At 34.3% G+C, this 12,754-nt stretch overlaps 2 protein-coding genes across 9 annotated transcripts in view; one reads left to right on the forward strand and one right to left on the reverse strand.

Moving 5' to 3' along the window:
* The window catches only part of LOC125777122 (uncharacterized), a 358,233-nt gene that overhangs the window by 267,346 nt on the left and 78,133 nt on the right, over positions 1-12,754 (forward strand). The window lies entirely within an intron of this gene.
* The window catches only part of LOC105225662 (glycerol-3-phosphate dehydrogenase, mitochondrial), a 63,069-nt gene that overhangs the window by 20,988 nt on the left and 29,327 nt on the right, over positions 1-12,754 (reverse strand). For all 5 annotated transcript variants that reach the window (XM_049451265.1, XM_049451269.1, XM_049451268.1 and 2 more), the window contains exons 5-8: positions 8,679-8,842; positions 6,703-7,395; positions 6,238-6,650; positions 5,984-6,172 (exon numbers count right to left, since the gene is read on the reverse strand). In XM_049451265.1, the coding sequence (XP_049307222.1) occupies positions 5,984-6,172; positions 6,238-6,650; positions 6,703-7,395; positions 8,679-8,842 (1,459 nt within the window). The remainder of the gene's footprint in view (positions 1-5,983; positions 6,173-6,237; positions 6,651-6,702; positions 7,396-8,678; positions 8,843-12,754) is intronic.

The following is a 12,754-nucleotide window of genomic DNA, read 5'->3' on the forward strand; positions in this document are numbered from 1 at the left end:
TGTGTTCCGGGCGTGACTCTTTGAGTTTCGGCACGCACAGTGATTGGACTTAAATAGAAACTTTTGCGTATGAGCTGATTCAAGGAAAAAGTGAGTTTTGCAGTTCCTGGTATGTATCACTAATGAAAACATAAAATAAATTTAAATATTTGTAGGAAATAAATATATGTATATGTGCATACATGTATATATTGCACACACACATTCATATATATACATATAGATAGAGAGAAAGAAGTTTTACTTCAGTCGTGCGGTCATAAGCACACTCTCTTTTTTTACGAATTGTTTTGGTTTCTGATGTTTATATTATATATGTACCAGAGGCCTGCACGATTAAGGTAGGCACTAGCTACTAAGTAACACTTCTGACGATTACCACGATGCGAAGGTAACATTGCGCATCGGCATCGCGGCATCGTGGTATCGTACGATTATTATCTGATATCGTCAATGGCAAATGAAACGCTATAGTCTTACATGATGTTAATTCGTTGCTGGCTCGACAACGACTGAACGATAGAGCAGAGCCACTCAAAATAATGCGCAATTTATTTACCAACGCATACAATCACACATTTGATATCTGCTAGCGTATGATTGTGTGCGCGCGCTTGCTTAGTACACTGAGTGAAATCGTGCTATTTGGTTATTTTGTTATTAAAAATTTAGAAAAAAATAAAAAAATATGGTTTTTGATTAAAAAAGCAATTAAGAACAACAATAATTTTAAGTTAATTTTTTTAACTTTCCATGATTTTTTCCATATCGACGTCAAGATCGTAAGTTTTGATTCTCATTAAGTCCTCTATATGCTTATTCGAAACTGAATTCCTGTATTTCGAGTGTATTTTTGACGCTGGCAGAATTAGCGTCATAGCGTACATGCTTCGACTGCATTTGCTTGCCTATACTCCGAGTATAGGCATGAAAAATTTTGAGCGGCTCTGCGATAGAGCGTAAGCGTATGTGTGAAGTTAGTTTCCACAATTGTTCTAAGAAATGCCGACCACTGGTAACATGTTAGTAATCGGCGATGCCCGCGATGCCGATGCCCACAATGCCAAAGTACCGTTACGTAGCGTGTACTCGCCGCATCGGCATCGCCGCTTGCTAACATGTTACTTTTTTAATTACTCGTGCAGGACTCTGATATGTACATATATTCTTTTAATTTGTTAATTATGTATTTATTTTTTTATGTTGTATAGGCCTAGTGGGGAACCGAGCACCCAAAAATAATATCGGTAGCGCGCTATTTGCATACCTCAGTGGTAGTGTGGAAATTGCAAAATGCCCAAAAGTTATTTATAAAATGCCCAATCTAATATTTTTTAACAGGGGCATCATTGGCAAATGTTATAAAAAATGCCAGTTTTGACAGCTCTTTCTCGAATCAAAGAGTCTCGTATCATATTATCCATGACATTGTGTTGCTGGTAGAAAATCCAAGCTGTGCCGAAAGAAATAATAAACGAATGGCCGCCGATTGTCACCGCTTCCATTGCTGTTGCCACTTTTCTCACTTCTTTCTTAGAACAAACACCAGAAGATGTTCAATTTATAATTTTTATACCCTGAACAGGGTATTTAAGTTTGTTACGAAGTTTGTAACACCCAGAAGGAACCGGCGGATATGGAAAACTTTCTTATTCGACAATGTATTTTCACGAAATTTGGTATAGATTATTTGCTAAGGCAACAAAGTAATCTCCGAAGAAATTCTTCAGATCGGTTTACTATAGCATATAGTTGCTATACAAATGGAACGATCGGAATCAAGGGCTTGTGTGGAAAACTTTCGCATTTGACGTGGTATCTTCACGAAATTTGACAAGGATTACTGCTTAAGGTAATAATATAATTTCCGAAAAAAATTGTTCAGATCGGATTACTATAGCATATAGCTTCCATATGAACTAAAATGCACCTGTGAAGGGTATATTAGCTTCGGTACAGTCGAAGTTAACGTTTTTTCTTGTTAGCTTTTGCCATCGGCGCGAAAAGACGTTTGTAGGCAAAGGCATGCTCGGGGAGATGTTACGGCGTATGTTTTTATGAATAAAGCGAGGTCGCTTGTGGATTGTGCGCCTGCGTTTATGAATGAAATCGTTTTTTTTGTAAAATTTACTACATTTGGGCTTCGCCAATTTGGCTGCCACATTGACTTGTGATGCTTCTGATATTTGAGGCAATTGTTGTTTTTGTAGAACAATGTTTCAATTTTTTGTTGGTGACATATTCACATGAGTATCCATATGTATGTTTGTATGCTTGTGCATTATTTGTTTGGCAATGTATACATACATATCGCTCATTTGCTGCAAGACCGGCATAAGTCAAAAAAATCGATTCTCCAGAAAACGCGTTTAAAGTTTTCAACTTACTACAACCTTACACGGTGACTCCAACCTTACACCTCTTCTCAAGCGGAGAATATAAGAGGTATTCATATGAATTTTTCACTCAATATGAAGTATGATATAACGAACAATTCTGCAGCATTAACTCAAAAATCACGTTTTTTGAATTATGCCGGTCTTGTAGCAAATGAGCGATATATTCATATGAGCATGTGCAGAGACGTAATAGCCCTGACAGACGAGCAAAAGTAATGCAACGCTAATGCGCATAGAAATTTTATGGTGACAAACGTCAGACTTGTGCATTTAGACGGGTGATAGTGAAATTTGTTTTTTATTAATTTGTTTATTTATTAAAAAATAAAAATAAGATAAATTATTAACAGAAATTTTGGTGTTTTTGGAAAATCAATATAAATTTAACGAAAAAATTCGTTTGTTATTAACTACGTTAAAAAATAATAGAGTGAAATGAAAAGCAATAATTGATTGTAATAGCCTTGTCAGACGACAGCGCTAATAGGCATTAGTGGGCTTAATTTACATTTATTTGCGCATTTGACCCATGTTAATGCAAGTTTGTAATGCACAAGAATTCCGTGCATTTGGTTGAATTTACTAAATTTGATTAGGCAACACTGCTCAAAAATGGCCGACTTTTTCTATTTATTGACAGATGTCGCACTTTTGCTATCCATTTTTCCAATATTCTTAACTTTTTTGCACACTTTTTCCGCATTACAATCAATTATTGCTATTAATTTCACTCTATTCAAAATTCAGATTTTTTTCTATTTTCAACATTACTTTTTTTGTACTACAAACGATTGGAAAGACACAAACATTACCATTGCAAGGCTATTGTTTGCAAAACTATAATCAGCTGTTTTGACTTGAATATCCAGTTCCAATCACTGTAACACATTCAATATACGGCACAATTCCGATTATATTATTAAAAAGAAATATCTAAGTATTAATCAAATATTATTTATCATACATACATATGTTGCTAACAATTATAAGGAAATGGATTGTTGCTATAAGGTAATAAGCAAATATGAGCAATTCGCAGAATTTTATTTTTACCGCTATAATTCCTCTTTCTTTATTTAGTAATCTTAGTTGTAATAAAAACAAGTGTGTCTGTAAATTATATTTCAGATTAAAATGAGTATAAACAATCTTTCCATGTATGTACATATATGGATATTTTCTTATTTAAGCAACTAAGTAATACTATATAATAAAATATAATTAAACAATAAAATAACTAAATACTTAGGTTTCCCTGGGTATTGACTCGATCAGTATTATTTTTTTTAAGGAGTAAATTAATAAATTTTGCTAAAAAATAACAAAATAAAAGTGAAATGTAAACTTATTTCAATGTTTAGAGTGAATATGTGTAAACCCGACGGCCAAAGTAATCGGAATTGTGCCCAATGGAAAAATGTATATCTAACCTGTGTGAAACTATGGCAGTAAAGAAGTGTGAATGTATGGTATCTTGGAAACATTTTAATGATTGTATAACGCCTGGATAATAGTAAAAACAGCGAACAATGCAAAACCGCAGCCCAAATCATCTGATACGACCTATCTTATAAGAGCGCAATGTAAATGACTAGCCAACATCGCTTTTACTTCCCGCCAGGAATAAAGGGATGTCCAACTTATTCGAGTGTGAGAGCGCTTCAAATTTAGCGTTTTTTATAACAATTTCCATTATGGCCAGATTGGACAAAATAATAATTTTTGGGCATTTGAATTAAAACATCCAACATTTAGTACGAATAAAAATTACTACATAGTGGTTAACTAATATATAGATAAATTATTTAAATATTTTTAAAGTATATTAGAACAACTGACTTTTGACATTTCAATACCCAATAAAAGGATTTAAGCTTTTTAGCTCTCAATCAATAAATGTTTTTAATAATTTTCCATTGAAAATAATACTATGATACTTGACATTACAAAATGTTTCATCAAATACAGTTAAATTTTACAACTTCATTTAATTGTCATTGTTTTACATTTTTTATAAGTGGTCGTGAACAATGCAACCAATCCCTCGTTTACATATTTTTTAGGTAAGATTTCAATCTGGCAATCGCTCATTTCTAATTGCTAAATGTCAAAACCTCCTGAACTCGAACAGCTGATCGACCTAAACGTCAAAACCTACTCGAACAATTGATGAGCAATTGTTCTCTCACTTCCAATGAGAGAGGAGTTAGACATCTCTTTATATCTGCGCCCGCTTTATGCAGAACCAGTCAAAAACGCTACTGCCTTCCTTTCTTTCCCTTCCTCATCGAGCAAAATGTGTGAACAGTGGAGAACGTAGGAAAAACGCAGAAATCAGCCATCTTTGTTTATTTTCATTTAAACAATGTTGCCATTGCTCAATACGCATATATGTATATGTAGTTTCGTACACATTTATGTTTTCAATTACAATTTTTTACAATATCAAAACTGAAAACAAACTGTTAAAAAATAGTTTATATATTTATACATAATAGCATTCGACCCCGATTTTGAGTTATTTTAAGAAATTGAATTAAAAAAGTTGATAATTACTACAGTATATCGATATTGGCAACCCTGCGTTGTGAGAGAGAAATCAGCTGACACGTTTCTGCGGCAAAAATCCAAATGTCGTGAATTCTCACGTCATCCTACGTCAAAGAGAGAAGGGAGTAGCTTTTTTAAAGTTCACTTAAAGGCTAGCCAGTCAAAAACGCTACTCCCTTCCTTCCTTTTCCTTCCTTATCGGCAAAATGTGTGCACAGTCAAAAACGTGGTAAAAACGCAGAAATCAGCCATCTTTGCTTTGTTTTCGTTTGAACAATGTTGCCATTGCCCAATACGCATATGTATATAGTTTTGAGCACATCTTTGTTTTCAATTACAATTTTTTACAATATAAAATATCAAAAATGAAAACAAACTATTAAAAATAGTTTATATATTTATAAATAATAGCATTCGACTCTGATTTGAGTTATTTTAAGAAAATTTCAAACATATTGAACAAATTGAATTATAAAAGTTGATAATTACTGCAGTATATCGATATTGGCAACCCTGCGTTGTGAGAGAGCAATCAGCTGAGACTTTGCGACGGCAAAAATCCAAATGTCGCAGATTCTCACGTCATCGTCACGTCAGAGAGAAGGGAGTAGCGTTTTTCACTGTTCAGTTACATTGCGACCCACGATTCTGCGTTGTTCACTAACTAGCCTATTACATTGCGCGGTTATAACCACGTATGTGGTATCTGCGCCAGTAAGAAAGAAGTTGAGACGCGGACAATGTTTCAGCTGTTGCCTAATTTCAGTTTGGTAACTTAATTAATGGCTTAGTTGTGCATCATCAATACTAACCTCTTCAATTAAATCAGCGCAACTCGTAAACCTGATTATTTTGATATGTCTAACTCTGTGTTTATCTCGAATGCTTTAAAGTATTACTAGAAAGCGTTGGGTGAACAAAACTAGTATACTAAGTATGTGCAAAATGTTGTGAAAGTATAAATAAAGATAATAATGATCGGCGCAATGATAATACATTTATTGTAAAAATTACTTAACATGATCTCTTCTTACCTTCAGAGCCCGCCGAATATCATTGATTGAAACGTAACCTTTCTTATCCTTATCAATGAGTTGGAAGCGTTTAACATAGGTTTGAATTTCGTCTTTGGACAGTTTTATTGGTATTCTTTCCTTTGATGTTCTATTTACCATTTGTCCCATTTCATGAGCTAAAAACTCGTTAGCCAGCTTTATTTGTTTCTGAAATCGGAAAAAGTAACCAGTTATTTAACAGATAGCTGTTATTTAAAATTATTTGCAGTTGCCTCCTTTTCGTCTTTCGACCAGTGAAGTTCTTCCCCCATTAAATCAACAATGACAGGTAGTGCTTCTGAAGCTGCCTGTACGTTTAAAAACGCTAAACGTAGTCGTCGTGCAATCATATCTACTGCTGTGCAAGCATATTCGCGAACTCCATAGCGTATTTCTGCGTCAATATATGGGAATTCTGGATGAATACGATTTCCAATGATTGGCCAACGTTTTCCAGTTAATGATGCCATTTTCGAAACAGCAAATGCTCTGTCACCATAAGACTTCGCTAAATGTTGGGCTACCTCACATTCCAAACCAAAATCTTGTACCAAACGAATATACATAGTTGGTGTCCAGCCCTGTCCGCCTTCGATTTTCAAGTATGATGTTACGGCTTCTGGTCGTTCAGGCTTCAAATTACAAGCTAAAAATTTCAAAAATTAGACATTATATTATCCACTTTACTTTTTTCTAACCTTTAATTGCCGCATCAATGGTATGCTCTGCCATAGCTCTGTATGTAGTCCATTTACCCCCTGCGATTGTAACTAAATTCGATGGACTCACATGAACAATATGATTTCTAGCCAACGATTGCGTATCTTCTTTGTTTGGGTCCGAGACAAGTGGTCTAATACCACTCCAAGCCGACAAAACGTCACCACGACGAACCTCTACATCCGTATTTAAATAATTTTTTATTTCATTCAGGATAAATTGAATTTCGTCTTCTGTTGGGCTTGGATTATGCGTTATGTCACAAGGCAAGTCTGTAGTACCAGCGATGGTTTGTCTTTGCCATGGTAGGAAAAAAATTACACGCCCATCCGAAGTGGAAGGATCTAAAAGTCCCATTTGATCAGGGCTGTAATAACCAGGAAGCACAATATGTACACCTGAACTTGGACAGCATATAGTTTTCACATTCGGATCGTCCATTTTCCGTATGAAATCAGTGAATGGTCCAGTTGCGTTAATAATGCACTTAGCCTTAACTATAAATTCTTTTCCAGATATGTGATCTTTGACCTTTGCACCACATAGCACTTTTTTGCCATTTTCATCCTTCTTTAGAAGTTCCTTAACTTCAACATGATTGCAAACGGTTGCCCCATGTCGTGCGGCAGTTAAAGCTACAGCTAAGCACATTCTTGCATCATCTTGTTGACCTATAAGTATAGTACAACAGCAAAAAATATGAAAGAGTTCATCCCGTGTTTTGGTTTCAAAAAATAAAAAAATCCATTTATTTTTGCACAAATCCAATGTAGAGCATTCATAAAGTGTTCTGGTGATAAAGTAAAGTTTTCACAGCACTAAAAAAAATTTTATTTCAAAATTTGATAGTTCCGTTTATAACCACCTCCTACAAAAAAACATGCAATTTTTTTTTTATTTTAACTTAGTTAGTCAGTCTGTCGGAATCATGGGCGCCAATTGTCTACCTTTTTTTGTTTTAATAGGTGTCATTGAAGCAAATCTTGTAATTAGCAAAATATTTTAGCCAAAAAATTCAAAATTGCAGCTAAAGGCTTAAAAATATATAGTAAAAATTTGGAAATTCTGTATTTTTTCATTTCAGTATCAAAAAATACGAAACTTATTTTCATACCGTCACACGGTATGTTTGAAACACTAGCGAGCATTATGGTGAATTAAAATTATAGTTTTTTCACTATTACTTCTTTATTTTTGATTTTGTTTACACCTTTCTTCGTTTCGGCCAGTAATGTTAAGTATTATGCAAATGTGTCACCGCAAAAACCGTAGAACTGTTTATAATGCGAACGGCTTACGGAGTACTGATCGCCCTTTGTTGCAAATCACTTTCGCATCGCCTTACAGAATAATTCCCGAAGACTTATCGAAAAATTTTTAGAAAAACTGATAAAAAAGCAATATCGATCGTAGTTTCCATTCTTAGTTTGCTAAGATACGGAGATCACTTCGATGACGACAATTATATGTATATTGATTTAATGAACTTCTAAGTCATCGCAACTAACTTTTAAATAAACCATGCCCAGGTGGCTCAAGCCGGTATCCACAGAGGTTAACGTAATAAAATGTCATGATCCGACTATTGGTACTGTAGAAATGCTTGGTATGGCGCAAGGAATATTGGATATTAGAAAGAAAAAATTTCGAGTTCATAGATGAGCGTAATGAAAATTATTTTGAAATCTGTATATTTGTTTTCGAATGATGTACTTTTATATTCAACTTCGTTAATTCGTATATATTTTCAAGCGATAAAACATATTTGAGGTACTCACAACGTGTCATAAAGCATCGTAAAATCATAAATTTTTATACTAGTTTAAAAAATTTGTTGTTGGATTGCATACTAAAATACGTTTACGCAAATACAACTCTCAACGCTATGTTTTCGGATCGTTATAACTTTTAACTACATGAGACTATGTGAAACCCCTAATTATTTTGAACATACCATCATAATACACAATAGCGCCACATAGTTTATCTTTCTTTAGCATAGGGAACAGTTCTAGTGCATCTTTTTTTGAAAGATAGTATGAACTTTTGACATTTCTATCACCAGCCACAAGATCATAACACTTGATGCCAACCCAATAGTAAGGCACCTGCCACCATCTGCAATAAAATTATTTGAATTAATAGTAGGTAAGTTATTTTATATTTTAGAAATAAATATTTACAAATCTTTTATGGCTTAAGATGAGTAACAATATACACTGCTTTCAATTAAACGAAATGGTAAATAAATGGTACTTATGTATGGATTACATAAAATGCGTCAGAGACATTAAATTTTACATCCTGAATGATCCAAGAAGGCGATACAGGAGCCGGTATCGAAATTGGACGATGGGCATGGCACTGCCCACTTATAGGTAAAATCACATATCTTAAGATCTGCTCTACCGATTTTAACTAAATTATTTTACCATTTCCTTATTATGATGTTCTCAATGGCCGAAATTGGACGGCAAACACGTCTATTTTCCATTCAACACAACTTTAAATTCCATCTAAATTTTCACTTTCAAGTATAAAAATCAAGCAATATTTAATATATCGATACAAAAATTTGCTCGAATATTGGCTTTAAGGTACGCCACCTAGCAAAAATTGTCAAAATCAGGTCACAAATATTCAAGTCCCCAGACCAAAATCGTGGACCCTGAAACCTATGGCTGACTATTTATGGGAGACACTCTTGATGAAAATATGGCAGTAGCTCTACGATGGGTAGAATCGGAATGGAATTTCCCTTTTCCCCATATATGTACCTAACAGAAAAATTTTCGAACTTCCCGCCCATATATCTTCTTAATTAAATTGTGTGAGAGTATTTTTATCCTAATGGTGCATATCTGTGCCCAAAATAAATAAAACCGGGTGAAAAATTGCAGTAGCTCCCATTTAACTAATATCAGCATTTTTAAACATACGGTTGACTTTATTTCGTATATTTTGGTGTTGGTATATGAGGAACCTTAATTAAACTAATTAAGGTAAGCAGGTAATATCATTCTGTTAATAATGGTACTAATGCCAAAAATATATTAAAATCGGGTCAATATTACAGAATCACCCATATACCTAATGAAAAATCTTCTTACTTCCGATTGGCTCTATACCTTATAAATCGGTCAATTTGTAAGATATCTTGGCAAAATTTACTGAATATATAATATTGGAAATACGTTAGTTTAATGCCGAAAATATGTTAAATTATATTATACTATGCAAAATAATTCCCGTTATTCTAACAAACTTTATTATATTCATAGTTTAAACTTCACATCTTTAGCTTTATGAATTCCGATCCTCTGGTAGCCTCTTTGATTAAGTATGTATATGTGTTTTGTGTAAATTCGTATTTCATTCACTATTTTTTCAAATATCCTGTTGCTACATACTTTTGTTCACCTAACGGTTGTACGTATCCCCTAAAACTGAGAGAGATAGATTATATCTTTATATAATATATAAAAACTTCCTGTTACGTTGTTTGTCAGCGATGGACTTCTACGCTACTGAACCGATTTTAATAAAATTTAGCACACTGTGCCTAGTTCGAACCAACTTAGAAGATAGGATAGTAAAAACCAATCATAAATAAAAAAACACTGTGAAAGCTCTATTAAATGGACGCTCTATTAAGCGGATAACTTTCACCTTTATTCGTAAATAAAATTTTCACTGTATTGAATAGTTTATCCGAATCCACTAGCATACATATACAAATTATCAGGATAAGTTGAAATCCGGATGACTGTCTGTCTTTCCGTCCGTCCGTTCATCCATTCAATATGTAAATTTAGTAAAAATTTAGATATCTTTATGTACCAAAAAAAAATACGAGTTCGTAGATGGGTGTAATTGAACCACTGTCACGCCTACAAAACGCTATTAACCCCATAAAACGTGATTTTGGAGTTAATGCTGCAGAATTGTTCGTTATATCATACTTCATGTTGAGTGAAAAATTCATATGAATACCTCTTATATGCTCCGCTTGAGAAGAGGTGTAAGGTTGGAGTCACCGTGTAAGGTTGTAGTAAGTGGAAAACTTTAAACGCGTTTTCTGGCGAATCGATTTTTTTGACTTATGCCGGTCTTGCAGCAAATGAGCGATATGTAGATTAAATGTTACATGTTATAAGAAAGTTAGATATAGTACTTATATTCGACGATGTTATATTAGTTAGCAGTTTCGATGGGAGAGCTGTGCCAAACATCCTTCGCCTTGTATTGGTAAATTGGGGGCATGCATCTACTATATGTTTTACTGATGTTCTAGAGGACCTACAAAAGCAGCAGGATCCGTTTCCATTATTTAACAGGTAATCGTGCGTGATCTGCGTATGACCTAGACGAAGCCTTGTGAATAACAAAATGTCTGAATGTTTGCAGTTCGTGGGGCATATAGGCTTTGCTCTGGTAGGATTAATTACCGCATAATGATGAACGTATTCATTCCATTTCAACAGGGACTTGTTATGTACGTACTGCTTTATTAGACGTTTTAAGTCAGCTTTTTCAAGAGCGTCAAAGCACAGGTTCTTCATGAATACTTTTCTCCACAGAATCGGCGAGTTCATTGCCCTAAATTCCACAGTGACCAGGTATCCACATCAATTTCATTTTATTTGCGTGCTTGGTGAGCAGATCACGAACGTAAGTTACTAAGACACTGTTATTGGTAAAATTTTTGACGGCATCGATGGCAGATTGACTGTCTGTATAAATGCAGAATTTACCCTTGATTTTGGATGCTATTAGAGCAGCTTGATAGATAGCAAAGATTTCACTGGTGAATATAGAGCAGTGATTGTGCAGCAAACCTTTTTTCAAAACCCGTAAATCCTCCGATATAACTGCGAAGGACGTTGAGTAGTTAGTTTTTGAGCCATCCGTAAATATAAATTTGAACGATTTTAAGTGTAACTCTAGTTTGGTCTCGAGGAAAACTTGCTGGTAAATAGGGGCCCAAGTTTTGATAATCCTGAAGACAATTAATAAATGACAAGTCCGGAAGATTCCAAGGTGGGTATGTACTGTGAGCTTGCCGAGTGGGTTTAACCGGTATATACATTTCTCTAGACAGAGCAACTACGCGATTTAGTGCCGAGAGCCTCTTTGGGAAGCGTTTCCTATTTATAGCATTGAGTATATTTTTATACAGGTTGGAGTTGTTGCAGGATAAAACTTTGTATATAAGTCCAGCGGTCATATATTCCACCCGTTCCGTGAGGCCAGGAAGTCCGGATTCAGAAAAAATGTTACAAACTGGAGTAGTGGAGAAGGCACGTAGGCTTTTCCGCACAGCTGCGTGATATGGAGCACAAAGAAGATTCAAGTTGCTTTTAGCACAGCTTCCATAAATTGGTAGAGCGTAATCAATTACCGACAAAAATAACGATTTAACAATATTAGAAAGAGTAGAAGTATGTACAAAGGACTTTTTTGAGGAAAAGTATTTTACAATGCTAAGGCGGTTTAATAGTTTTTTTTCTAATATAATTACAATGGAACTTAAAAGTATATTTACTATCAAAGAAAACTCCCAATATCTTCAATTCATTAACATTATTTATAGGTACATTTTTATAAGATAGTCTTATATCTGAACAGGGCTTCTTTGGACAAATATGCAGGACATTGCATTTCTCATATGATATAATCGCTCCTGATTCAAGCGACCATACAGAAATATCATCAATGATTTTACTGAAAATGGTTCTCACCGATACTAAATTATCAAGTTTAGTAAATATCAGAACATCATCTGCGTAAAAATTGTGATTTATATTGTACATACTTATGTATTATTTTGCTAATTTCTTCAAACGCGATAACAAATAAAACCACCGAGAGAGGCGAACCTTGCGGAATCCCATTTTCTAAGTTGTATATGTCGGAAAAAGCCTCGTTTATCTTGACCGTAAATCTTCGGTTAATTAAAAAACTTTTAACAAAATTGTAGATTTTAGAGCCAACTGCCCATTTCCTTAATTGTCTTAGAACAATGTGTGC

This window comes from Bactrocera dorsalis, chromosome 3, assembly GCF_023373825.1.
Source record: "Bactrocera dorsalis isolate Fly_Bdor chromosome 3, ASM2337382v1, whole genome shotgun sequence".
Taxonomy (NCBI): domain Eukaryota; kingdom Metazoa; phylum Arthropoda; class Insecta; order Diptera; family Tephritidae; genus Bactrocera; species Bactrocera dorsalis.